We start from the raw sequence: 26,382 nt of genomic DNA, 5'->3' as shown, positions 1-26,382 counted from the left end.
GTTGTTCATGTGCAGGGGCTTGCCGATGTTGCCGTTTGTGGATGTTATGTTAGCTTGCCATAGGTGGTTATGCCCTAGCTTGTAGAGTCTTTGGCCGCTTACGCTTCCACCTACGGTTGTGACGATAGTTTCCCAGAGTAAGGATTAAAGGATTGTTCGAGTGTCTCGAGTTCTTGTATATTCGTATAGCGTATTTTTTTAAATACTTCCTTGAGGGCTTCAAGGCGGTATCCATTGTGAAGATCTACGGGGCGTATGTAGCGTGGAGTGTTGCTAATGATGCGTAGCACTTCGTTCTGTATGATCTGTAAGCGGCGCTGGCGTGTAGAAGCTACTTATCCCCAGACGGGAGCTGTGTACATCAGAGGTGTAATCAGTGTCATGTATACGGACCTCGACACTCTCCTATTCGGTGTACTTTCCCTGTTGAGCATTGGGTAGATTTGTTTGAGCCTCGCGTGCGCTCTGTTGGCAACGTAATCAATATGCTCTATGCTCTCCCCCCCCCCCCCCCCCCATTAAGTTTCCGATCCAGCCAGACACCGAGATATCTGACTTTCTCTCGGAAACGTATGGGGCTTGCGTGTAGTGTTACCTGTTTACAGTGTTGATGTTTGCGAAGTAGTATCGGTCTGCGTGTGAACAGAACTACTTCGCACTTGTCAACGTTTACTTTAATACGCCATCGTTCCAACCAAGGCCGCGCGAGATTAGCCGAGCGGTCTCAGGCGCTGCAGTCATGGACCGTGCGGCTGGTCCCGGCGGAGGCTCGAGTCCTCCCTCGGGCATGGGTGTGTGTGTTTGTCCTTAGAATAATTTGGGTTAAATAGTGTGTAAGCTTAGGGACTGATGACCTTAGCAGTTAAGTCCCATAACATTTCACACACATTTGAACATTTGTTCCAACCAAGGCTCGGTAGTTCTGAGTGCCGTCTGTATTCGTGAATTTATGTTCGACGGTTTCCAATCTTGCGCAAGGATGGCTGTGTCATGGCGTAGATGGCTAACGTCGTATTTTGTGTTGGTAGGAAGTCATTAACGTACAGCCGGCCGGAGTGGCCGTGCGGTTCTAGGGGCTACAGTCTGGAACCGAGCGACCGCTACGGTCGCAGGTTCGAATCCTGCCTCGGGCATGGATGCGTGTGATGTCCTTAGGTTAGTAATGTTTAAGTAGTTTTAAGTTCTAGGCAACTGATGACCTCAGAATTTAAGTCGCATAGTGCTCAGAGCCAGCCATTAACGTACAGGTTGAACAAGATGCCCGGCCGCGGTGGTCTCGCGGTTACGGCGCTCAGTCCGGAACCGCGCGACTGCTACGGTCGCAGGTTCGAATCCTGCCTCGGGCATGGATGTGTGTGATGTCCTTAGGTTAGTTAGGTTTAAGTAGTTCTAAGTTCTAGGGGACTGATGACCACAGATGTTAAGTCCCATAGTGCTCAGAGCCATTTTTTTGAACAAGATGGGCCCCAGGATGCTTCCCTGAGGTACTCCAGCTTGGATACCGTGTTGTGTCGATTGTTTGCCCTGGACGTCGTTGTTAAAACATCTGTTTGTGAGACATGAGTGTATGCATTCGGCCCTTACTTCATTTTTATGGTCAACCGTGCGCGACCACGTTGAACCGTGCAAGTGAAGGGGCTCTTGGAACGAGAGGATATTTAGCGAATGAACTTGCCTGCCCTTCTCTCCGATTTAAATCCCATCGAGTGCATGTGGGATGCCCTGAGGAGACATATCACAGCACGTCAACATGCGTCAGCGCCCGTCCAGCAGCCGTCAACTGCGATGGCGGAGGAATGGAGCGCCTTACCGACCTTGTGGCCAGCATTAAAGCACGTTGCAGGGCATGCATAGCCGCCCGTGGCCATCACACACACTATAAAGGCCTGTCAATTGAAAACGAGACACTTGGAAAAAAAAGTACTTTAACTGCTTATTAGTTCAAAAGTAAACGTCATAATATATAAAGGTGTTAGTGTTTGCCAACGGAACCATGATTCTACCCAGGCGTGCGCCTCTTCGTCCGAAGCAAATCGACGACGGCGAATATGTTGCTCCAGCGTTCCAAAAATTTGGAAATCGCATGAGAGGAGATCGGGACTGTATGGAGGACGTGTAAGGGCTTCCCAGCGAAGCTGCAGGGGTTTTTAGTCCGCATGTTGCCAAGGTTGTTTCGACTACGCCACAGAAGTTTCTCTTGCTATTACTCATCCACCACACACTGCCTATCTCTCCCCATGCTATTTCCATATTTTTGGAATGCTGAAGAAAGACATTCGTGGCCGTCAATTTGCTTCAGACGACGAGGTGCACGCCTGGGTACGACTATGACTCGGTAGGCAACCGCGAACATTTTTCTACGGAGGCATTGACCATCTTGTCTCACAGTGGGATAAATGTACTGTATTAACAGTTATGGAAATTACTTTTGAAATAGTGAACAGTTTACTCTGTTTGTCATCTGTCTCGTTTTAGTTTGATTGTCCCTTATATTAAGAAGCATGTCTCGCCTCTTGTTATGTCCAGAGGTCCATCATAAATCGCTGTGACTTCAGTGCAATCATTTCCTTTGAATAAAAGTGTCATTTCTGTTCGTGTCACAGCGTATTTCTTGCGGCTACCTTGTGTACTATACTGTAGCAGTTCTATCTACGTATGGCAGTCACACATCACGTGACCGTTTCTTTCGTCCGTAAGTTTTGCACAGCAGCGCATTTGAACTAGAACGTCGCACCACAAAGTGACGCGACCAAGTTCTTCGCGCTAAGGCCAGGTCTACGGTCCGCTTTGCCTGTTGAAACGCCGACCGCCGCACGCGTGCTGACGTTTCACCTCCTTGCCCAGCTGGGCACATGGCGTCGAGCGTGAGGGACTGCTGTTGCCGCCGGCGGACACACGGGAGACGCTCAAAATAACGAGCTTGTAAATATTATTTTGTACTTTATAGACGGCTGAGACTAACAAGGGGAGGCCGTCAATTGTGAAATTCAGATTCGATTCATACTGCGCATAATAAAAGCTCACGGCCAGAGGTGTAATGTGGCAAAGCACCAAGATGCACTTCTCAGCCGTTGTCGAGAAAATCGACACTTAAAAGAAACCGTTGCCGTGAAATGCTCTCTACGATTAATAATTTTCTACAGCGTCGTGGCGCAGCGGTAAGCGCTCGGGTTCATAATCCGAAGGTCGCCGGTTCGAATCTCACGCCATGCAACCCTTTTTTTTTTTTTAGTATTTGTTTTTTGTAATTTTAATGTCGCCGGATCGAATCTCGCGCCATGCAACCTTTTTTTTTTTTAGTATTTGTTTTTTTGTAATTTTAATGTGTATATACACACAACAATTCCCGGCAATCAGTTGCAACAATTATGCATATACTAAGTTGTTGAAAGTCGTTTCTCGTGGAAAAACTGGCGACTTCGAACATCATTATGTTTTCCGCAAACAAAGTTGTATTTCACAAATGTTATTAATTGTCTTCATAATGTTAACCACGTATAGTTAACGGAAGACGTAGAAACGATATTCCGAAACGAATACGTGTAGCGTAAGTCAAACGTTCGAATTAGAACAGAGACCCCACGAACACAAATTTGCTGTGGCAGGTATGAAATATAAACTCCGTTACTCGCTCGTTACACTTGAAGGACAGATGTTGAATGGGCCGAGACGAGCAGCCGCATAACAGCGTAGTTGCCTGCTAACTTCGAAAGAAGGTAGATGCGGTCCCTAGCGCAACTTATAACATCGTCGAAAATCAGTGCGGACGGGAGAGCTTTCGTACACCCTGTTAAACAAACGGAAAAATGGAGGCGGTACAATTGGAGAGCGATCCGCCTTCACCAACATGCATAAGCAATTCATTAATAGTTTATGTTACAAAAAACCAATAAAAAAATTGCATGGCGCGAGATTCGATCCGGCGACCTTCGGATTACGAACCCGAGCGCTTACCGCTTTTTTTATATTTTTTTTCATCACTTTTTTTTAATCTCATTTTGTTCATTTTAGTTCGTTGTATCTGCTCGGCGCGGATCCATTGTTGTTGATCCATTAACTCAGTTTTTTTATTACAGAGGGCAGCTAACCCTCTGACCGAACACGCTGAGCTACCGTGCCGGCATCCGCTGAGCCACGACGCTGTAGAAAATTATTAATCGTAGAGAGTATTTCATCGCAACGGTTTCTTGTAACTCGATTTTCTCGGTAACGGCTGAGAAGTGCATCTTGGTGCTTTGCCACATTACACCTCTGGCCATGGGCTTTCATTATGCGCAGTATGAATCGAATCTGAATTTCACAATTGGCGGCCTCCCTTTGTAAATTAAGTCTTAATTCTTTTTCAAAAGTATCAGTCTTTGTACGCTTTTTTACCAGATGATCAGTGTATTTCGCGCCTTTAATGGCATATCTGTGTGTTTTATGCTTAATTTGTAAATTATCGACAATGACAACTCACTGCACGCAGATAGCACTCTTGTATGTACGTGACAGCAAATATCACGGAACATACTTTCCTCAAACTAATAAGAAAGAAAAAAAATTATTATGTAGCGTGATGCGAACTGAGGCACATACTGGACTTTCACAGGGTCGAGTAATGACCCTCTAAACACTACACCATTACTTATGTTTCCGAAGTGCTGCTCCGTTATACATTTAAACTTCTTGAAGACTTAAAGACTGCTGTTGTGTTTTTACCTTATATTTAATTATAACAAACTGTACCAGCGAAGAGTTTCCGAGAGATCCTTAACATTTGAAGCAACCTATATTCATGGGACATACGTAATAGTTTGAAACCTAGCAAGTGATATTTCTCCCACTTCTCAGAACCCGATACGACCATGAACATCGATAGCCGTCAGCGATTGTCGAAACTAGGCGTGTACACGTCAGAGTGGTGGCACGAAGAAGCGTTAATCGAGGTGAATGTAGGGTTTACCCGACCCCACACGTTCGGTTGTGTTGTGGCCGCCGGCGGGCACATGCCGCTCAGCGTGTTAATGTTTATTTGCATTTCCAAAATTCCATTCACGTTACTCTGTTTAAACAACATATTTATGAACTATTATACAGTTACATTAATCCAGATTGAGGGACTTCCGTGGTCCGAAAATTTGCCTTCAATTTTCTGTAACGCGTGATGTTTCTCTGTGACTAGCTTTTGAACGCAAGAAAAATTAAGCAAGGGAAACTTTGGAACGTGTCCCTGAATTTGTATGCTTGAATTTGACTCGCCTTCATCGCTTAATTCTTTATCAGCGTGAGATATTATGTAGGTATACACATGCTAAGGTTAACAGAAGTAGCGGTTTTTGGCTTCAAAAGAAATCGTTTCCGTTAATGTCTAAAAACTGTTACATTATTCCAAATGCGTTCACTACCACTCGCTGTACTCTGTAAACTCTGTACTTAACTAATTCTTTTGAGGCTCTCTTTGTCTTGTGTTTCAGGGTGTACTGAACTTCTTTTCCAAACCAACTAACACCTTATCGGTGGGATCATTCGCTCGGTCGTCCAGTGTAAACGGCTTTCAGTTCTGTCCTTGTAATACCACTCGAACACGCCGAACTTTTGCTCAGGGCAACGTGCTGGCTCTTCCATTGCACAGGAACTCGTGAACTACGTTTTGTTGCCGGACATCTTTAACAGTTATTTATTCATAAGTTGTCCTTTCTTTTCTCTACCATTTGAGATGAGAACCACTTCCTGCAATTCGGATCTAGCGCACATTTTGTCGAAAATTAGCCCAAGAGAAACGCTACAATAGATAGGCCCTACCCTCCACCATGCGGTCCGTACTGATCTGCTGTGTGTGGCATATGCATTTAAAATAGTGTTGTTTGAGACCTTTTTCACCTTCCAGTCCCACTAGCCGAGAAGCGAATTGCACAAAGTTTGTCAACACACCTATTAAGACAGAACAAATCATGTGGCAATCGCATCAGGGGAAATCCGCGGGAGTGGGGATAAGTTAGTTCGTGCGACTTGCCGCGAGGAAGCGCTGTAACAGTAGCTGTGCTACACGTGAGACGCGAGCAGTCGAGTCAGTCGGAGTGTCGTTGTCGTGGGGGTCGGAGGTGCTTGGAATAAAGTCAAACACCGTGACTTCTGTGTTGTATGCTAGTCGGACTCTTCGACTACCAGTACTGATTTAGGCGCGCAAGTCTTAAGTTTGTGTGAAGAATGAAGTTCCTCGCTGGTTTAGTATTTATTATTGGAGGTAAGTGCCTGCGTTCGTGATTGTGTTGTTAGCTTGATTTGACAGGACAGAGGGCATAGGTCGGTGTAATCATATCGCTCGGCTCTGCTGAAGAGAATGTTTCTCACATTTTTTTTTTAAATGTTACATTTTAACAAGCACGGCACGGATATACAAAAGAAAAGGATTGAAGATCCCCGCAGCTGTTTGTCACATTAAGTAGTTAGAATGAGTTAATAAGTAAAAAAAAAAAGAAAAAAATTCAAACAGTATATTGATTCATACGATTGGCGCACTCATCTATAAACAATTAACGGGGACGGGTGACTATGTACTTCCGAATGAACGTGAACAGTAGATCCCCTAGGCTTACTGTATTGCTGGATTAGACTGATGTATCTTCTACGTGCTAGTGCACAAGACAGCATGAAGGCATGACAATAGACCCAGTTGGGCTCTTAACGTCTGCCTATGTGTTTTGCGCAGAGCTATATAAACCATAGGCTTCAGTCATATTTATAGGCAAACTCTGTACGTACAGGCGGCACGTTCAATTGATGCATACGATTTCTAGAGCACGGAGAACATTAGCGTTCAAAGTCTATCCAATATCAATATTAAACTTCGTTCATTCCAAGTAATCTTACAATTGAATTTTTTGTGTTCTGATTTCATGTTTTTCGTACGATTAACATTGTTTCTCTTGAAGGTCTGGTTTGTGCCGAAATTAGCAGCTCTGATACCATTGACACTAAAGAGCTGGCAAAAAATGTGCAAGAGCGTTTATCAGGAGTGACAAAAATACCAACTAGCGTGGATGACATACCCCAAGAAACGGTAGAAGAACTTGTGCAGGATACTCAGATGAAAGTAGAAGAAAAATGTAGAAAAGTTGGAGGTGAAGCAGCATTCTTACGTGCTCAGGTAATTGTGTGTGTGTGTGTGTGTGTGTGTGTGTGTGTGTGTGTGTGTGTGTGTGTGTCACCAGAAAGAGTTAATTTCTCATTGCCTTGGTGTTTTCAAAATAAGTTGTCACTGTATTAATTCTGTGGTAAATCTTTAACCCCCTTGTAATATCAAATAGCTTGAATACAGCAAATTACAATAAAAAATATTATGGATGGCATCTATTCTGATAATGGGCAGTTCCTCTCCATATTCCAAATGTGTACAAAGAAAAATAACTTTTGTTGGGAAAAGCATTAGGATTATAAACACACTGTGGAAAACTTTAAACATCTACTAAAGTGTGTGGACTAGTTTCATGTATATTGTACTGTTGATATAAACTTCACATTCAATATAATTATTGATGAGGCTATAATTCTGTTCCAGAAAAACATTTTGTAAAAAGTTTGTGATGGAAAATATCAATCAAGCCACGGATTACAGAGGGCATCAAAATTTCTTGTAGAATGAAAAAGGAGCCTTCATGCAGTAGTAAAGAGAGCAAATGAGCCGAATAAGATGAGGCAATACAACTTTAATATAATATTAACAATCATACAGTTGTCAAAGAAATGCATTCTTCAGGGCAAAAATTCATGACTGACAATAAAATAGAAATTAGCCTATCTAGAATTTTGTAGTTAGGGAAACAAGGAAAACTGCAGTGAAAATATCTAAAATGAGGGTCATCTTGTAAGTGATCTAAAACCAGTTATTGATATTCAGCAAACATTTTTAAAAACAGAACAAACAGGATTGCAAAGCACCATAAATAAAGTCATGAATTTTCTGCAAGTCATTGTACCCAGTACAACACAACAGATCAAGTAACAAGTCACTTTTTGAGGAATTGAGTCATTAAATCTCTGAAAAGTAAAAACTGCTGGAGTTGACACTAAATCTAGCAAATTATTGAAAAAGTGCTGCAGCCATACAAGACTGACACCTGATGCATCACTTACGCAAGGAACAGTTCCTGAAAAGCTTAAGTATGCGGCTGTGAAACCACTGTATAAGAAGGGAGATATGACAAATACTGCAAACTATCAGCTAGTTTCACTAATGACAAATTTTTCGAAAGTTTTTGGAGAAACTAATGATTGCCATGATTGTTGGTCACCTCTGTGACCATATCATGTTCAGCAACAGTCAGTTTGCATTCCAGGAGGAGCTACGAATAGAAGATGTAGTATTCAGATTTTGTGCCAATGTTTTGGAGTCCAACAAATAGATGGTGCTTGGAATATTTGGTGACCTATCAGGCATTTGAGTGTCTCCAAATGCTTTTACGCAGACCTACATGCCCTAGGCATAAGTGGTGCAGCAGGGAAATGGCATGATTAATATCTTTCAAAACAGGAAATAGTACTAGATAGGCTAGTCAAGGTGGTCTCAGCATCATCAGAATGAGAATACTCCCATGTGTGGAGTGCCTCAGATCTGTTCTGGGCTACCTAATTTTAATAATAATCTACCTCTTTATACGGATTCTAAATTCATTTTTGCTGATGACTCTACACTACTTATTGATTTGGTGGACTGACTTGACATTTCAGTTAGTAAGGTTTCTAGGAATGCTATGAATTTGTATAACATTCATTCTCTTTCTGTTAATTACATTAAAACAAACTGTATTGTTTCATACTGTCTCTAGAGGTGAAGAAATGAGGAAAAACTAGGTGATCAGTTCATAGCTAGGGTGCATAATACAAAGTACCTGTACATACATACCAATACCAAACTAGACTGGTCCTGGATCTGTGCGAAAGGCTGAATTCTGAAACTTGCGCTTTACACTTCATTTGCACTTATAGAAACATGGAAGCCATTAATCAGCTTATTGTGGTTATTTTCATGGCATATGGCTTTGCATTTTGGGGAAATCGGGCACTTCTTAGAAAAAAGATGCAAAGTATACAGAAAAGAGCTGTTGTCTTCAGTCCTGAGACTGGTTTGATGCAGCTCTCCATACTACTCTATCCTGTGCAATCTTCATCATCTCCCAGTACCTACTGCATCCTATATCCTTCTGAATCTGCTTAGTGTATTCATATATTGGTCTCCCTCTATTTTTACCATCCACGCTGCCCTCCAGTACTAAATTGGTGATCCCTGGTGCCTCAGAATGTGTCCTACCAACTGATCCTTCTTCTAGTCAAGTTGTGCCACAAACTCCTCTTCTCCCCAAATCTATTCAATACCTCCTCATTAGTTATGTGATCTACCCATCTAATCTTCAGCATTCTTCTGTAGCACCACATTCGAAAGCTTCTATTCTCTTCTTGTCTAAACTATTTATTGTCCATGTTTCACTTCCATACATGGCTACACTCCATACAAATACTTTCAGAAATGACTTCCTGACACCAGCACAAAAGAAAAGAGCTATAAAAATCAAAAATGGAGTCCACCCTGGAGCCACATGCAGAAATCTTTTAAAGGAACTAGAGATTTTAGCATCCACTGCACAACATACCGTATCCCTGATGTGTTTTAAAAGGAAAGAAACCACCTTTTCAAACCTAATTGTGTGTATCATTCACATGATACCAGAAGAAAAGATGATATCCACTGAAGATACAAACCTGAGTATGATACAAAAGTGTGTAAACTTCAGAGATTGTAAGATTTTTAATGCCCTCACATCAGAGATTGTTTAGCACATGATTTAAAAAAAGCAAGCATTAAGGCAGTTCCTATTACAACAGTCATTTTATACTGTGAAAAAGTTCCTGAACAACAATGATTAATACCATGTGCTGTAACTTTCAGATGCATGTCCAATCTATGTGATGCTGTCTAGTATTGTAAATGTGTTTATTCTATGCCATATCTTCTGTAATATTTATCAAACTGCAGAATTTTTCTGTAATAGGACCTAAGCTGAATGATGCTTTTCTATTAAACTGGTTAGTGCTGTTAACATAATGATTTGTAAAACTGACATGTTCCTTATCTTGTGATATCAAAACGTGAATCTCTGGAATATGAAATAAAAATAACCTACTCAATTTGTAAATTACTCTTTCCATTTCAGAATGCGAAGAATGAATTGATGGACTGTATTCAGAATCTAATCAACATAACAGAACTTCAGCAGAAGGTAGAAGATGCTAAGCCTGTTGGAAAGCTGGATGAAGTGTCTAGAGAATACTGCCAGTAAGTCACTAATACAGTGGTTACATATGAAACATTTATTGTTGCAGCATATTTGATCAGCATACCTGAAACCTGTACATAAACTTGAAAGGTGTCTAGAAACTGATAGCAGGGACACAAGCACTAATTTTTATCCATGTTTTGCATTTCTGTATTCAATAATTATGTTAAAGGTATTAAATTTTGTCACAAACAAATTGTGAAAGTGAACTTCAGTGACAGATTACAGCTATGGACTGGATTGAGACACTAAACTAGAAATTTGCATATAGTGGCCAGATTTCCTAATCCTCAGTGTAACAGCACCCATCAGCAGTTGCTATAGAACACTTGTAGTCTGCAAACTTTCTTGAACATTGTTTGGGAGAGGGTTAAAGTTGGAAGGCGAAGGAGAATCAGGCAAGCTCTTAGCACGAATTGCTGCTGTGAATAGTAATATGGACTAGGCTTTCTGTAGGTAGTGCAGTACTGAACCAGGCTACACTCTTACTCATTCTAGCACAAATAACTTAACTGCTGTGAAACGAAGGAATTGGCAGTAGCTACTTCAGTGCTACAGTACACAGTACTGACAGATCACTAATGTTGGCTGTGGGCAGATACAACAGTTAATCAAATGCCTCTCCCATTGTTAATAAGAACTTTTAAAGTCCACAATCTTTTTTGGCCTTTACAGTAGGCCATTTTCAAGTGGACCCAAAACTATGCTGTAGAGAGCAATGTCAAACTGGCCATGGCCTGAATAAAGTTCGTATCAGCAACTGGAACAGCATTTCATTAATTGAACATAAAGTTTGGAACTGGCACCCTCTGAACATGGAGAAACTTATACATAAAATACTACTGGCTCAAAGCCACCAGTCTGACAGATTCAGAATGGGGAACTCCATGCACAGAAATTTTTTTAGCTGTGAAGGTTGTGAAGGCAAATTCTCTAACCAAGATTACACAGTTGTAGCCATTGATTAGACATTTTCTTGAGGTAGTAATTGCTGACACATTGTTATTGGTAATATAGCATTGTGAGGGAGAACAGTAGTTTGGAGTTTGACAACCATGTGTACTTGTACTTGCTGAAATGAGAAACTTGTCTCTTTGTATTCAAGAAACATCTGTTGGAAACATTTACAGTATAATTTTTTTGTTGCAGCAAATCTCCCGTCTTGAAAAACTGCATTCAAAACTTTACAGACGCTGCTGAAGGTTGTTTGGAAGAGGCAGAGAAAGAAAGTGTTCGAACTACATTAAACATAACAAATGCAATTCTGGATTTTATTTGCCACAAGCAGGGTGATCGTATTGCATGTAAGAATGAATTATGCACAGCCCGATTTTCTTAGGTATGCCTCATTTGTCGGTAAATGTTGATGCTTATTTTATATTTCTTGCAGTATTCATTGCAGAAGGTGGTCAAGATTGCCTGAATAAAACTTCAACTGAAATACGGGAATGTATGAATTCAACTCTTGGGAAATTGGTTCCTCAGGAAAAGTCTAACATTGAATCTCTTCCTCAGTTGGTCCTGGGTGAAAAGGAGTGTGTGTGAGTACTCTGTGAATGAATATTAATTGAATTTAATTTGTTGTGGCTTGTTAGCATTCCTCTTTTACGGTTTGTCTCAAAGGTACAGGCTTCACACTAACAAGATTTCATCAGTGTTTAGTAGTAAAATGTTAATCAACTAAGTGGATGTCCCCAGTTTGTTCTGTGGTAAATTAATTTTTATATTTTACTCGCAGGGCAATGCAAAATATGCAGACATGTACTGTGAATGTAATGGAAGAAAAATGTGCAGAGCCGACACCTGCCAATATAATTGAAAGCATGTTCAGATTCATTATAAAGATGACTCCCTGTGCAAAGTGGGTGAATGAAAAGACAGGGGGAGCAGCAACTGCTATCACCTCAGTATGGAGATTAATAGTGGCATCAGTTATTCCAGCTGTGTTCCTCGCTTTATAATGACAAATTCTGGTGAGATAAAAATCAGTGATCACTTACATCTGAATGTAGTGGAGTGGACAATTTCAAAGACATTTACTACAAGCAACCTGCAGCTACTGGTGATCTGTGATGCATGTGAATGTGACAGTGATAAGGTGTGCTGGCAACATATTTATTGACTTGCATTTGCACAGTGTTGTGTTCTGAAAGTTACAAATATGGACAGTATTTTAGTGACTGCACTATGACCATGCATCTCAGCAATGAGATGTCCACAGGAACTGAAACAAATTCATTGACTTTGTAAAGGTCTTATCTAGGGCTCAACATTCCAGAAGGTTTGCAAACATTTTATTTAACAAGCATCAACTTATTGATATGATAAAGACCTGTGATATTACATACATATGGTTCTCTTTTTTATGTGTAAATTTCTCTTGTTAATCGAAAGGACTGTTCGATCGTATTTTGTATTTATTTATATTCTTCAGTGGATGGGGCAGAAGGTGACTTGTTATTATTTCATAAGAGAAATTGCCTATGAGATTATGAAGTTAAACTTGTATAAAATAAAAGTTTATTTCTTTTGTTGTACTTTTACTTTTGTATTTCTTGTTTTATTTATAAAAAATGGTAAAGTATTGTTGGAGGGATATTAGAAAACAAAAAATGTTCCAGGCAATAGCTTTGTGTTGAAATACAAGAAATTCTCACACTATTTACACTCACACTATTTACACTCACACTATTTACACTCACACTATTTACACTCACACTATTTACACTCACACTATTTACACTCACACTATTTACACTCACACTATTTACTGGCTTTGGGGTACATGTTGTTTAAAACCTTCATAGTTCAATATTGCAATCTACCTACATGTCATCATCTCAGTACTCAATACAGGTTTCCAAAACTTCGTTCAGTTGATCAAATAATGCAGTGTGTAGTCTCACACTGATTCTCTTTGTTGTAGAATGATGCTCACTGCTATGACTTTGAAGAATAATTTTGCTTGGTTTCATACTTTAAGATGTATTGTAGTTGCTGTGTTTTGGGGTCAGGTGATGCATAATTTTATTTAAATTTCTAGTTAGCAAAGTACTTACATAATGTTTGACAGCTACTTTGCCTTTAAGAGATGGACAGTGCAGTCATAAGCATCTGCATTTGCAGGAACAGGCATAGGGGGAAAAAATGTGATGCAGAAGCCAAAAGCACACAAAAACCTAAAAGGAAAACAGGAATTTGATAAACTGAAAAATAAGACTATTTCATAAATGGTTTGTGAGATAGTTGCTTACAAAAGTAACAGACATTTATTTTAAGGGAAATATTGCATTCTAAACTATATTGTTTATTACAACACTTTAAAACTGAGTTGACTGTAACCATGGTTCCAAAATAACAATCTGTGACAGTTTGACATTCCAGGGCCTGCTGGAACCAGAAATGAGAAAGCATTGCTAAACAAATTAAAGTGATTCATTATGTTAACTGTTACCAGATTACCATTTTTCCTTCATTAGTCAAGTCTTTGAAGGAAAGCATGTCAATTCTATTCTGTTAAGTCTTCTCATTGCATACATTTTCTCTTGCTAATCAACTGCTAGAGAATACTGTAGACGATTGGTTCAGGTTGTCATTAACATATATTGCAGGACAGCAAGATCAAAACTGGCCGCAACATATGTTACCTCAATCACTGGAAAGTGACATAAAAGGCCGAAACCTGGGTAGTAATTAAACAATAGTCAAATGGCAGCGTGTTCATTTAAAAGTATTGACTGTTGCCTCATTAAGAATTATCAAATGGAAATGTCACTTCTTTAAATCTGGCGATAAAGGGTAATCCCCCTCCTCACAAATGGCCTTTTTCAGTCATTTTATATCCTGTTAAGTTTTTTCATCTTGTTATATGTTTCAAGTGATTGAGTAGTTAAACCATGTTACATCAGTCATATGAAAGTTTCCTTTCAGCACTTTAGTACATCCACCAGATTATTAAAACAAGAATGTTTCTCTTTTTTGGTGTGCATTTTCAAATAATCCAAACCATTAGGAAGATAGGAATGTCACAAATCTAGAATTTTGTGATCATTAATTTTTGTTCTTAATGTTGGACTTCTTACATTGCTTCCAAAGAGAGGAATTTCAAAATTTGTTTTGTCCCCAACAATTAAATACAAAATAACTTGATCTGTAGAATTTGCAAGTAGAAAAATCTTGCACGTAACTTTCCCCTTCAGTTTCATCCCACATAAGTGTGATAACCAAAATTTTAAATGTTTCGTAACAGTATTCTAGAGAAGCTGTCAACTATGTGAGTGGTAAGTTATTTACTCTCTCTAGGTCAAAAAGGTAAAAATAAACATGGTTTTTAAGACATGTAGTACTTATCCTTCTCAGGAGATTGGCTTCCACATCACATACGATGTCAAGTGATACGGTCATTTTAGGAAATTGTTTTCATTACGTCAATCAAGCTATGATAAAGTAACTGCTAGACCTCGGAACACCATGCTACTGATGTAATCCCAGCTATGACAACTAAGTCTAAAAGTGTGGGAAAGAATGGCACTGTCCAACAAATTACGACCAATTATGGGAACCACAGCTGTATGGAGGACCTTACAAAGGCCTATTGGAGAGTGTCTTGGCAGGCTGGCTATGCAGTGGGTAGGAGTACCAAATCTTATCTTCCCTTTGTCCATATGCAAAGTTTCTATTGCAGGGTCTCTTTGTTTCACAGTCAGTGGAGAAGAGTCCAGGTAGGAGATGGAAGGTAAGATAAACTGCTGACCGTGCTAACAGGTGTAGCCAAATAAGAAGCAAGATTGTACAAGTTAACAGAGAATGAGGTTTTTGATAAGTAATATTTTGTAGTATATAAATGTAGTAATTACAATAAAGTAAAGGATAAGCTATATGTATCAGTAAGTAGAAGCAAGATAAATAAGCAGAAGAGGTATGTGTATATTGTGATGTGTGTGTTATAAATAAGAGTAAGAAAAAGTTAGAAGAGAGGAGTTAAAATATTTGGATAGAGCAATCAGGTAACGCCAACAAAACAATTATGGAAGAAACTTATCATTTACAGTGAGAAGAGAGTCTAGTGTGTTTACTGATAGTTGAGACAGTGCATACCCAAGTAGTAGAAGAGGTGTAGGAGAGGAAAACGATAGGCGGATCCTTAGGACAACTGACCTATACTTTGGTCAGGTGAATCTGAGAGATGGGCTGCACCATTTAATGTAGGTAGGGGAGAGGTAAGGTTAGAAGGGATGGTCTATACTTTGGTTAGGGGAATCCATTGCAAAAATTACTCGCACTATCTTTACAAGGGTACACTCGCATTGATAGTGATATAGAGGTTTGATACAGTGACTGCTCTTAGGAAGAGTGTAAGTGCAGTGAATACAGAAGTATGAAGCTGTATGACTGGTGGTCACAATACGAAAGTTTCTCCAGAGTTCTTTGAAGTAATTAGTTGTTTATAGTTGTATGTTAAAGTGAAATCCCCTTTTTTTTTTTTTTTTTTTTTTTTTTTTTTTTTTTTTTTTTTTTTTTTTTTAAGTGGTGGTGGGGGGGGGGGGGGGGAGATATGAAGTGTTAAATGTGTTTAGGCAAACATTATTTCACTCTCTTTGTGCAGTACAAGGAAAGACAACCATGACAGAATAATGTTAAGTAGAGAGTAACTTGTGGACATACTGTGTGTGGGTGTTTGTTTTCATATATGCAGACATTAAATGGCAGGTGTGGAATATGAGAAGGTGGTAACAAATAAATGGCTTCACCTGCTGTGGGCAGTGCTTATACATTTGGCATTGTGGCTAGGTGGTGGCTTGACCTTCAGAGAGCAACACCTCTATCCAAGAATGAAAACAAGACAGGATGGTTTTGGCAAATGAAATATATATTAATATGTATTGCCATGTTGAGTCTTTGAGGCATATGTTGTATAGGAAACTTATGTTCTACTCAGATTCACAAGTCACACTGTCCTACAAACCTGTTAAGGAAATATGTTTATAAAAGGAAAATGGTGAACATGCTTTCTCTTGATATGAGTAGAAGTTATGACTGATGACCTCAGAAGTTAAGTCGCATAGTGCTCAGAGCCAGTAGAAGTTATCTTTTGCTCCAGTAACAGCTGCAGAATGTGAAGTAGTCAAGCCTTTCCTCGGCACATGGGATTTCAGAGGCACTGATTAGCAGGACCTCTACTTCGAGAGAATCAATTACAACAATTTGAATTTTGGGTGACCTATCTCATGAAGTGTTCTGACTCAGTTTCTACTAAAAGGAGCAAGCTTGCAGCTACATAAAACCTTACATCAACAAGAAAAACAATTCCATACCACTCCTGACCAAGGAACAATGTTGCTGAGTGTTGGTTGTTCTGTGCCAGTTTTTGGATGTTTCCCTATCAGGAATGAAAAAGAGGTGGTGGCTCAAGAGGCCTGGGCCTGAATCCAAAAAACTGCTTCTTCATCACTCAAGAAATAAGTCTAGGGGCACATAGTTAATGGCAAACAAGTCAATCTTGATCCAGAGAAATAAGAGTAGAGACAGATTCGTAGAGTCCTCAGCTCATGCATGACGTGAGAAGTTTTCTCAGAAAATGTTCTTGTCACTGGTAACCCATAAAGTACTTCTGCATTGATACAGGTCCCTTTCAAGAAGTACTACAGGGAAACAGCAAATTTTCCTGAAATGAGGTGAAAGAAATATCCCTCCTTGTCCTTAAGGAGATTCGAACATCATCTCCAGTCCTAGCATTATATGCTGAGAATGCAGAGACAGAACTTCAGGAAGCTGCTGAAAAGCTGTTAGCTTATGCTTCCAGGTTACCTTCCATGACTCAAATGAACTTATATAAAACTGAGAAAGTGTCTTTCAGTTGTTTGGGCCATCAGCAATTTCTGGCCAAATTTGTTTGGCAAACTATCATTGTTGTGAAGGACCACCATTCTCTTATGCTGACTGACTATCCTGAAGGATCCATCATGTTGACTGGCAAGACAGGCACTGTGGCTTTAGGAGTACAATTGGACAGTGGTATACAAAAGCAGATGTCAACATATGGACCGTGAGTGCTTTCCAAGGAATCCTGTAGGTCATCAGATGAAATCTGACCACCAGCAAGCTTTTTTTTACTGTTTCTCATTTCTGGGATATTCTCAAAATTTCTTGTTTGGTTATTCTGAAATATTTAATGTTTTTGTAAATAGTAGCACTCTCCATCCAGGTGATAGTTCAGTTCTGTCTCTACTTTGGTATCTGTAATATACTTTTCTCAGTGCTAAGTGTTCTACTTCATTGACAATCCTGCTTTTGGATTTGGGTTTGATTATGGTTATGATGTGTAAATATTTTTTGTGAATAGAGTACATAAACTCCTTTGCAAATTTGGTAAGTTCTTGCAGTTGATATTTTAGGAGGTTCAACAACAATAAGCACTCGAGGAAGTGGAACCAGGATAGTATCCTCTCATTTGGCCAACGGAATAACAGCAAAGGACTTGGAGGATGCGTAAATTGTACAGTAACATCATGTTTTGTTGTATTTAGTTCAACAATTATCCCAGAGTCCTACAGATTAAGATATTTACAAGCTATACATATCTTCATGGGATCAATTTTTCCTCTCTCATAAAGGATACCAATTCGTTCAACAAGTTATCTTTTAAGATGGGCTCCACATCACTGCTGATCTCCCTTGCTTTCAACTTCCCGAAACTATCTAATAGTTCAAAGTTAAGGAAACTTCTGGTTCCAGGGAATGTTTGGAGTTCTACAAAATCAAGGGTGTGTCCGATTTATGACTCTTCAAAAGTAAAATAACACTTAACTTTTGGTATGTTAACATTACAAGAGAGGCAACTCTAATGAGTTAATATTTGATTTTGTAGGGGTCTTTGTAAACTTTCCTTTCATCTTAATCTTTTAAATTACTTGCTGTGCCATACACTGAGTTTTTTCCTGGCCGTGGCTGGTTGCAAAGAATGACCACTTAGCACTGATATTAAAATATTTTTGAAGAATTGGCCCACACAAGCATCACTATTTTTTTCATATAAATGTGTTCCTTTGATGAAACCAGTCACAACAGACATGTATTATGTAGTCAGATATTACACAAACACACTTGACTAATTTTTTATCTCCGGTATTTTTTAGATTAATTATAACAAGACTTACAGGACAGTAAAAGAAGAATTTTCATTAACATCCATTAATACTGTGGTAATGTTTACATCACTTGATCCTGTAAGTATCTTATAATATTCTGAGACTAGCCAGTGTAAAAATGTGGAACAAGTTTTTGCAATTTAGATGAAAGATCCCCAATAGAGTTTGCCATACATGTGATCAAGTGCATTCTGTCACTCGAAATTCATTCATGAAACTCAGTAGGTTTCTTGGGGAATGGTAGCCCATTCTTCATGGAGTGCTGCACCGAGGAGAGGTACCGATGTCAGTCGGTGAGGCCTGGCATGAAGTTGTCCTTTCAAAACATCCCAAAGGTGTTCTATACGATTCAGGTCAGGACACTGGGCAGGCCAATTCATTACGGGGATGTTATTCTCATGTAACCACTCTGCCACTGGCCGTGCATTATGAACAGGTGCTCAATCATGTTGAAAGATGCAATCACCATGCCTGAATTGCTCTTCAACATTTGGAAGTAAGAAGGTGCTTAAAACATTAATGTAGACCTGCGCTGTGATAGTGTCATGCAAAACAATAAGGGGTGCAAGCTCACTCCATGAAAAACATGACCACACCATAACACCACCACCTCTGAATTTTACTGTTGGCACTACAAATGCTGGCAGATGACGTTCACTGGGCGTTCGCCATACCCATACCCTGCCATCGGATTGCCATGTTGTGTACCATGATTCATCACTCCACACAACATTTTTCCACTGTTCAGTCATCCAATGTTTACGTTCTTTACACCAAGTGAGGCGTTGTTTGGTATTACCAGCGTGATGTGTGACTTATGAACAGCTGCTCAACCATGAAATCTAAGTATTCTCACCTCCCACCTAACTGTCATAGTAATAGCAGTGGATCCTGATGCAGCCTGGAATTCCTGTGTGATGGTATGAATAGATGTCTGCTTATTACACATTACGACCCTCTTCAACTGTCGGCTGTCTCCGTCACTCAACAGTTGATGTCGGCCTGTATGCTTTTGTGCTGTATGTGTCCCTTCACATTTCAACTTCACTATCATATCAGAAACAGTGGACCTAGGGATATTTAGGAGTGTGGAAACCTCGCATGCAGACATATGACACAAGTGACACCCAACACCTGACCAGGTTTGAAGTCCATGAGTTCTGCGGAGCATCCCATTCTGCTCTCTCACAATGACTAATGTCTACTGAGGTCACTGATATGGAGTACCTGGCAGTAGGTGGCAGCACAATGCACCTAGTATGAAAAATGTGTGTTTTTGGGGGTGTCCAGACATTTTTGATCACATAGTGTATGTCAGCTGTCAAAACACATGTGGAATGTTTACACAGTATTAAAAGCTTTGATACTGTATTGCTAGAAGTCACAGTATTGAGGGATGCTGGTTATACTCAAAAGTGGGTATATGTATGGTGAATCCCCCCAGTGTTCATGTAATTATTAACAGTGTTGTATGTGATTCACATAATTTTGTCACCTTTTCTAAATTCTGCCAGATATTGTCTTTCATCTTTTTGACGTTTCAGAGGGTATATACACAATTTTGTTGACTCTGGTTATTTTCAGAGCAGTTTCTCATACACATTTGGTTTTTCATTTCATAAATAAAGTGGGATTGTGACCAATTGAGAAGTATAACATACAGTTTAGTTTTCCATCTTGAATTTTGGGTGACTTCACAGTACAGGTTTTTATAATTATTTTTCCTATGGGGTGAGATCATCACATATGGCACCATGTTGTGACAGGACAGTGTTTTAGTAATACTGTCTTTTTGAACCTGTCAATCTTAGGATTGGAGTTTGAAATCTGGAGGGGTGAACATTGTATTGTTTTGTTTTGTGTGGGTTTCCTATTGTAGACAAAATAACAATCAAAGAAGATGAGCATGTAGTTAGTTTCAAGTTGTGAGAAAGTGAGCAAGGAGAAAATGAAGAAGAAGAGTTTTTTATGGAAAAAGTAAGTATAGGATTAGACATTAAAATGGAACAGGTGTCAAAAGAAAAGTAGAGGAGAAGGGAGGAGTAGAAAGTATCTTGTCATTGCTGCTAGCAGAGGTGAAAGGAGAGAAAGAAATTGTAGATAAAGGGCAGAAAGATATGAGATACGAGGTGATAGAAATCAGGGAAGGGATAGAGAAGCGGCAACAAGAGATGAAAGAAATGAAAGGAGGTTTTCAGAAAGAAATTAAAAAAGGGTAGAAAGAAATAAAGAAAATAAAAAAGGGCAGAAGGAAATGAAAGAGGGGCTGAAACGAGTTAGATGAAAAATTCAGTCAAAGATTGAAAGACTTCAAGAAGGAATTGGAAGTGGGGTTAGAAAGTGATGTGTCTGAGATCAAGTTAGATTTGGGTAAAGATTTCGCAAAGTTCAAAGATGATGTTAAAGAGACATTTAAATAGACAGAATTTGAGTTACAGGAGAAACAAAAACAAAAAAATGAGTAGGAGGTAAAGGGAAAGATAAAATGCTTGGATAAAAAAGTTGAAGCCCAAGCTAATGAGTGTAACCAAGGGAGAACTGAAGTGAAAGGGTATTGTGACAATATTTTCAAAGAATATAGCCAAAATACTGGGGCAGAAGTGGAACAATTTAAAGAGACTACTACTATGATTGAAAAATGAGTGGGGACTCTATGAAGGGCAATACAGGATATGAATTATGCAGCTTCATCTGTAGTAGCGCATGTGAGAATGGTAGTAGTTTTAATTATATAATGTTTGACCCTAGGGGTAATGTGCATCCTGTGTCTTTTACACACAGTTGAAAAAGTCAGTACAGTGGATGGATCAAGATAAATTGAGGGCTAGTGCTTGTCTAAAAGGTGAAAGTTTGGATTGGGGAGCTGATGCACCTGATAAATATGAAACTTTTGAGGAATATGAGTCAGCTCTTCTGGGAGAGTACTAGTCCAAAGAGAAACAAAGTGATGTTATTGAAGCCTTTAAGAAGGCCCCATGGTATGATAGGAGAAATAGAGAAAGTATGCAAGAGTACTGTGAGAGATGGATCAATAAATTGAAACATTTGGATGGTACTTGGAGTGATAGGAATACAATAGAGATTTTAATGGAGAAGTTCCCCCCTGACAAAAGGTGTGGATTGATAGGGCATAATAATAACGTGAAAGATTTTCTGAATAGAGTGAGGGATGTAGGTAGATGGCAGACAAATTGTTCATTTTATGAAAACAGAGATTACGAGTGGTATCAGGAAAAAAGAGAACATGCTAACAGAGTGAATCAAATAAATGTGCGAGGTAAAGAAGGAAGAGGAAGTTTTAGGGGTAACAGTATAGGTCAGGAAACAAGGGACGAATTTCATCCGGGAAATGGTATCCTGCAACAGTGAGGGCCCATGCTGGGGCGAGTCACATACCGGGGCCCACTAATATGGCAATTGCCACAATGAGTCAAGGGGTTCAGTAGTTTGTAATGTTACTAGTAATGCTAGTGGAGGTGATACAAGGTGCAGAAATCAGAACTTGGTGATTGAGGAGATGCTGCCTGAAGTTTGTTATAGGGGTAATGAGGAGTCAGCAGGTTCTTGTGTGGAGATGTTTTCCCATATGTATGATGATGTAAGAGAATATGATGAGATGTGTGGAGGTAAAAGAGAAGATAATATAATACAATTGCAAATGTTGGGAGTGAAGAAGAAGGAGATAGTGAGAATAATTGCAGTGTTGAAGAAGGAGAGGAAGTACAAAGGGATACATTTCTTTTACACGGCAGTTTGCAGGAAAATGGCAATGAAGGTGGGCAAATTTCTGATGTTTTTGGGGGAGAGACTTATACACAATCTTTGAACCACAATGTTGATGAAAATACATGGGAAGAAGTTAGTCTGTTCGTGATTGGTAAGGCTCAAGTGGTGACAACTTCTAGTATGGAAGAAAGAGGTTTCTGTGTGATTTGGAAAGAGTTGGGAAAGGTGGAAAATCCAGAATTAGATTGTGGAGACTGGGAACGTAGGAATATTGAGGAAGAGAAGTATTTTCAGATAATCCAGCTAAAGTTAAGAATTTTGAGTGTAAATTGTATGTGAAACAGCAGGAGTCTTTTGCAAGAAAACCTTTTTGTATACTGTTTGCTTTATGGAAGCAATGTATAAGGAAATTGAGGGAATGGTAGAGTGTGGTGTCATGGAGGGGAGTAATATTGAATACAATAGGCCATTGATAGTAGTGGGTGAAAAGGATAGCAGTGTGAGGGTGGTCATAGATGCTAAGATGTTGAATACTATAGTGAGTAGAGAAACTGATCATCCAAAGAATATGAATGGAATATTGCAAAACCATTTTAATATGAATTATATGTCCAGTCTGGATCTGACAGTTGGCTACCAGCAAATTACAAATGCAAAGGAGGGTAGGAAGTTTATTGCATTCTTGGTGAATGGAAAGTGTTACCAGTATACTGTGGTTCCTTTGGTTTGAACATGAGTGTGTCAGTGTTTATATGAGCTCTTGACCAAGTCTTAGAACAGGAGTTGAGTTCCAAAATAACAGTGTATTTGGATGACCTATTAGATGCCACAAAAACTTGGGAAGAGTATTGTAACATATTGAATGAGGAACTTCAAGCTTTGAGAAAACGGGGCATGATCCTGAGATATAAGAAATGTGAGTTCATAAGAAAAGAGATGAAATTCTTGGATAGAATCCTATTCACCACTAGTATCAAAGTCGATCCTGAAAAGATGAGAGCAATTAAGGAATGTCCATCTCCCAAGAATCGTAAGAGTTGAAGTCTTTTCTAGGTTTGTGTAATTTCTACAGAAATTTTGTGTCTGGTCAGGTGTTCAATAACCCATGTCTGAATAAGTTGTTGAGTCCTAAGGTACCCTCTGTTTGGACAGATGAATGTGAGAAAATTTTTAATCATCTTAAGGAGGCTTTGAAAGAAAATGACCTTTTTGTTTAGGGGCTGACTCCAGTGTATATGGTATTGGAGTGGAATTATTTCAGAATGATGAGAAAGAAGATCATAGAACAACTGTCTTTGCAAGCAAATGAAAAAAATGAAATGAAGTCCCATGCTTATTTACAGACCGTAGGGGAACGATGCGGGAAACCCACACCGCTTTACTAGGTGAGGTCCTACTGGAGGTGGTTTGCCATTGCCTTCCTCCGATCGTGATGGGGATGAATGATGATGATGAAGACAACACAACAACACCCAGTCATTTCGAGGCAGGAAAAATCCCTGACCCCGCCGGGAACTGAACCCAGGACCCCGTGCTCGGGAAGCGAGAATGCTACCACGAGCAGCGGACCTTTGCAAGCAAACTGTTGACTAAATATGAGAGAAATTATACTGTAACTGAATGTGAAGCTTTAGCAACAGTTTTAGGATTCAAAAAATTCAGAGATTATCCATGGGGAAACAAAACTATCATTTACACTGATCACAGAGCTCTCATATTTTTCAAGAAATTTAGGCTGATGGATTCACAGTTGACAAGATGGACAGTATTTATGTGGCAGTTATGAGTATGAGATCAAATATGTCAAAGGTACGTAGAACTGGGTGGCGAATGCATTATCCAGGTTGCCACTAGGAGAAAAAGGTGAAGTAGGTCAAGATTTAGATGAATAGCATGTAAAATTATTTTATATTAAAAGAGTTACTGCAGAAAAGAAAATAGAAAATATTTGTAAATACATGAAGAGATATCAGAATCATGATGAGGTATAGAAAATGGTAAAGAGAGACTTGGATATGCTAAATGCTAACAATAAGTTGCAGAAGTACTACAAAGTACATGGGAGAGTTTTATTTAGACAAACCAATGAAAATTCAGAGGATTGGAAGGTGTGTTGCCCAGTGAATACATAGATGATGTAATTGATTACATGCACTTGAGTTTCAGACATGTAGGTGCAAATAAGTGTGTACAGAAATAGAGAGCATGTGTAATTTTTGATGATATAGTAAAGAGGATGAATAACTGTTTTAAAATTTGTGACAAATGTTAGAAACCAAAAGTTACAAATCAAATGTGTAGGCTTCCAAAGCAAAATGTTAAACTGAAAGACTTAACGGATTTATTAGCAGTGGATTTTTATGACACTTTGCCAAAGAAAACAGAAGTTTTGCTTATATTTTTATAGTATTCGAAGTGTTTTCTAAATCTGTAAAGCTCTATCCTTTGTGCAAAGCAACTGGCAATGCAATTTTTGCTAAGTTGGAAAAGAACTATTTTGTGAAATTTGGTAAACCCAAAGCTATAATTTCTGATAACAGGTCACAGTTTACCGATAAGAAGGGGAAGGTGGGGCTTGCTAGTCATGGAATAACTACAATACAGGCATAAACTTATCATCCAGCAGGAAATCCTGCAGAACATTATATGAGGGAAATTAGAAGATTGTGTCACACATATTGTAGCAACATAGAAAATATCAAGGATGTGATGAATACAGAAGTGTGAGTCATCAGGGTTTACTCCTTATGAGAAAGGTGTTTAAGTTTCGTAGAGGAGAGACTGTCTTTTCCTCATAGGAAAGAATTAAGTTGGTATGAGAAAAAGAAAGTAATGAGGGGATTAGTGGCAAAGAAGTTAGAGGAGAGGAAGAAAAGACACAATGAGAGGATAAAGAGGATAGATAGTAAAGTAGGAGACATGGTGTTGGTTAAGACCTATCAGAAATCCAAGGAGATAAATAGCGAGATATCAAAATTTTTCAATGTGTACAAAGAACATTTCAAACTGGCTAGTATTCCACATCTGAATGCATTCTATCTGTTTTATCCCAAGTCAAGGCAGAAATTTGCTCTTAAGGATGTGGTCAATTTAAAACTGTATAAGGCACGAACAACATTGATAAAAGCTGTGGATGTAATGAAAGGAAAGAATTTTGTTTGTGAGATTTGGGATGCAGGAGGAACAACAGAGAGATGATTGGGTGTGAAGAGTGAACCTGAGGGGATTCACTACTCTTTAGTGAACATGTGAAGTGGCATGCATAGGGCCCCAAGCTGCTTTCATTCTTTAGTTTTCTGTACTGCTTCCTACCCTTCTACTATCCTTTATATGGGTTAAAACAATCCTTCAGCTATTGAACTATCCAGAGAAAGACTAAGTATATACCTCGGGCATGGATGTGTGTGGTGTCCTTAGGTTAGTTAGGTTTAAGTAGTTCTAAGTTCTAGGGGACTGATGACCCCAGAAGTTAAGTCCCATAGTGCTCAGATCCATTTTTTTTTTTTTTTTTTTTTTTTAGCTACGATTCAAATTGGAAATATACTTCTCTCTTTCTGGTTTAATACTGAATACTCGTTATTTTCTGGATCCTCTTTAATACATTCTGAGGCAAGAAGTGCTCCATTCAATGTACTGGTGTCAGTCTGTTTTTGATTTTGGTTTTCATGAGGTTTACCTGAAATTTAACATTACTACGACGGTTGTTTGTATTTAACAATCCCACTAGGGATTCCAGAGTACTGTAGGGTAAATTACTGTTAATTGTTTTCCATACAAGAGAATATTGTTTGCAACGACATTTTAGCGCTTTGAGATTCAGTTGGTTCGTTCTACTTCTGAAACTTAGTAATCCGAACTGAATGTAAAATAAAAGTCATTCGTTAATGTGTATAATGTATATTTGATAAACATTTAGGGCTTAGACAAAATTCTCGTATGTTTGCGTTCGATGTTTTCTTTACCTCGTACCTCGCACAAACGATGAAATTCTCGTATGCGTACGAGAATTCTCGTACATATCACAACCCTGTTCACAACACTGTCTTTGACTTTGTGTTATTACTGTGAAATCCTTACCTGTAAATATTTTTCTAAACGTTCAGGCTTCTGATACATTTAATTCAAAAATGGTTCACTATGGGAGCACTATGGGACTTAACTTATAAGGTCATCAGTCCCCTAGAACTTAGAACTAC

At 39.1% G+C, this 26,382-nt stretch overlaps 1 protein-coding gene across 1 annotated transcript; it reads left to right on the top strand.

Annotated features, from left to right (window-relative positions):
• The first annotated feature begins 6,032 nt into the window (after positions 1 to 6,032).
• LOC124624882 (27 kDa hemolymph protein-like) lies at positions 6,033 to 12,850 on the top strand. The gene is made up of 6 exons (XM_047149136.1): positions 6,033 to 6,226; positions 6,915 to 7,129; positions 10,191 to 10,312; positions 11,463 to 11,617; positions 11,704 to 11,854; positions 12,052 to 12,850. The coding sequence occupies exons 1-6, from the start codon at positions 6,190 to 6,192 to the stop codon at positions 12,272 to 12,274; spliced, it is 903 nt and encodes a 300-aa protein (XP_047005092.1). The 5' UTR covers positions 6,033 to 6,189; the 3' UTR covers positions 12,275 to 12,850.
• The last annotated feature ends 13,532 nt before the right edge of the window (positions 12,851 to 26,382 follow it).

This window comes from Schistocerca americana, chromosome 1, assembly GCF_021461395.2.
Source record: "Schistocerca americana isolate TAMUIC-IGC-003095 chromosome 1, iqSchAmer2.1, whole genome shotgun sequence".
NCBI classification, from domain to species: domain Eukaryota; kingdom Metazoa; phylum Arthropoda; class Insecta; order Orthoptera; family Acrididae; genus Schistocerca; species Schistocerca americana.
The sequence above is the reverse complement of the archived record's forward strand: the minus strand, read 5'-3'. Positions and strand labels throughout refer to the sequence as shown.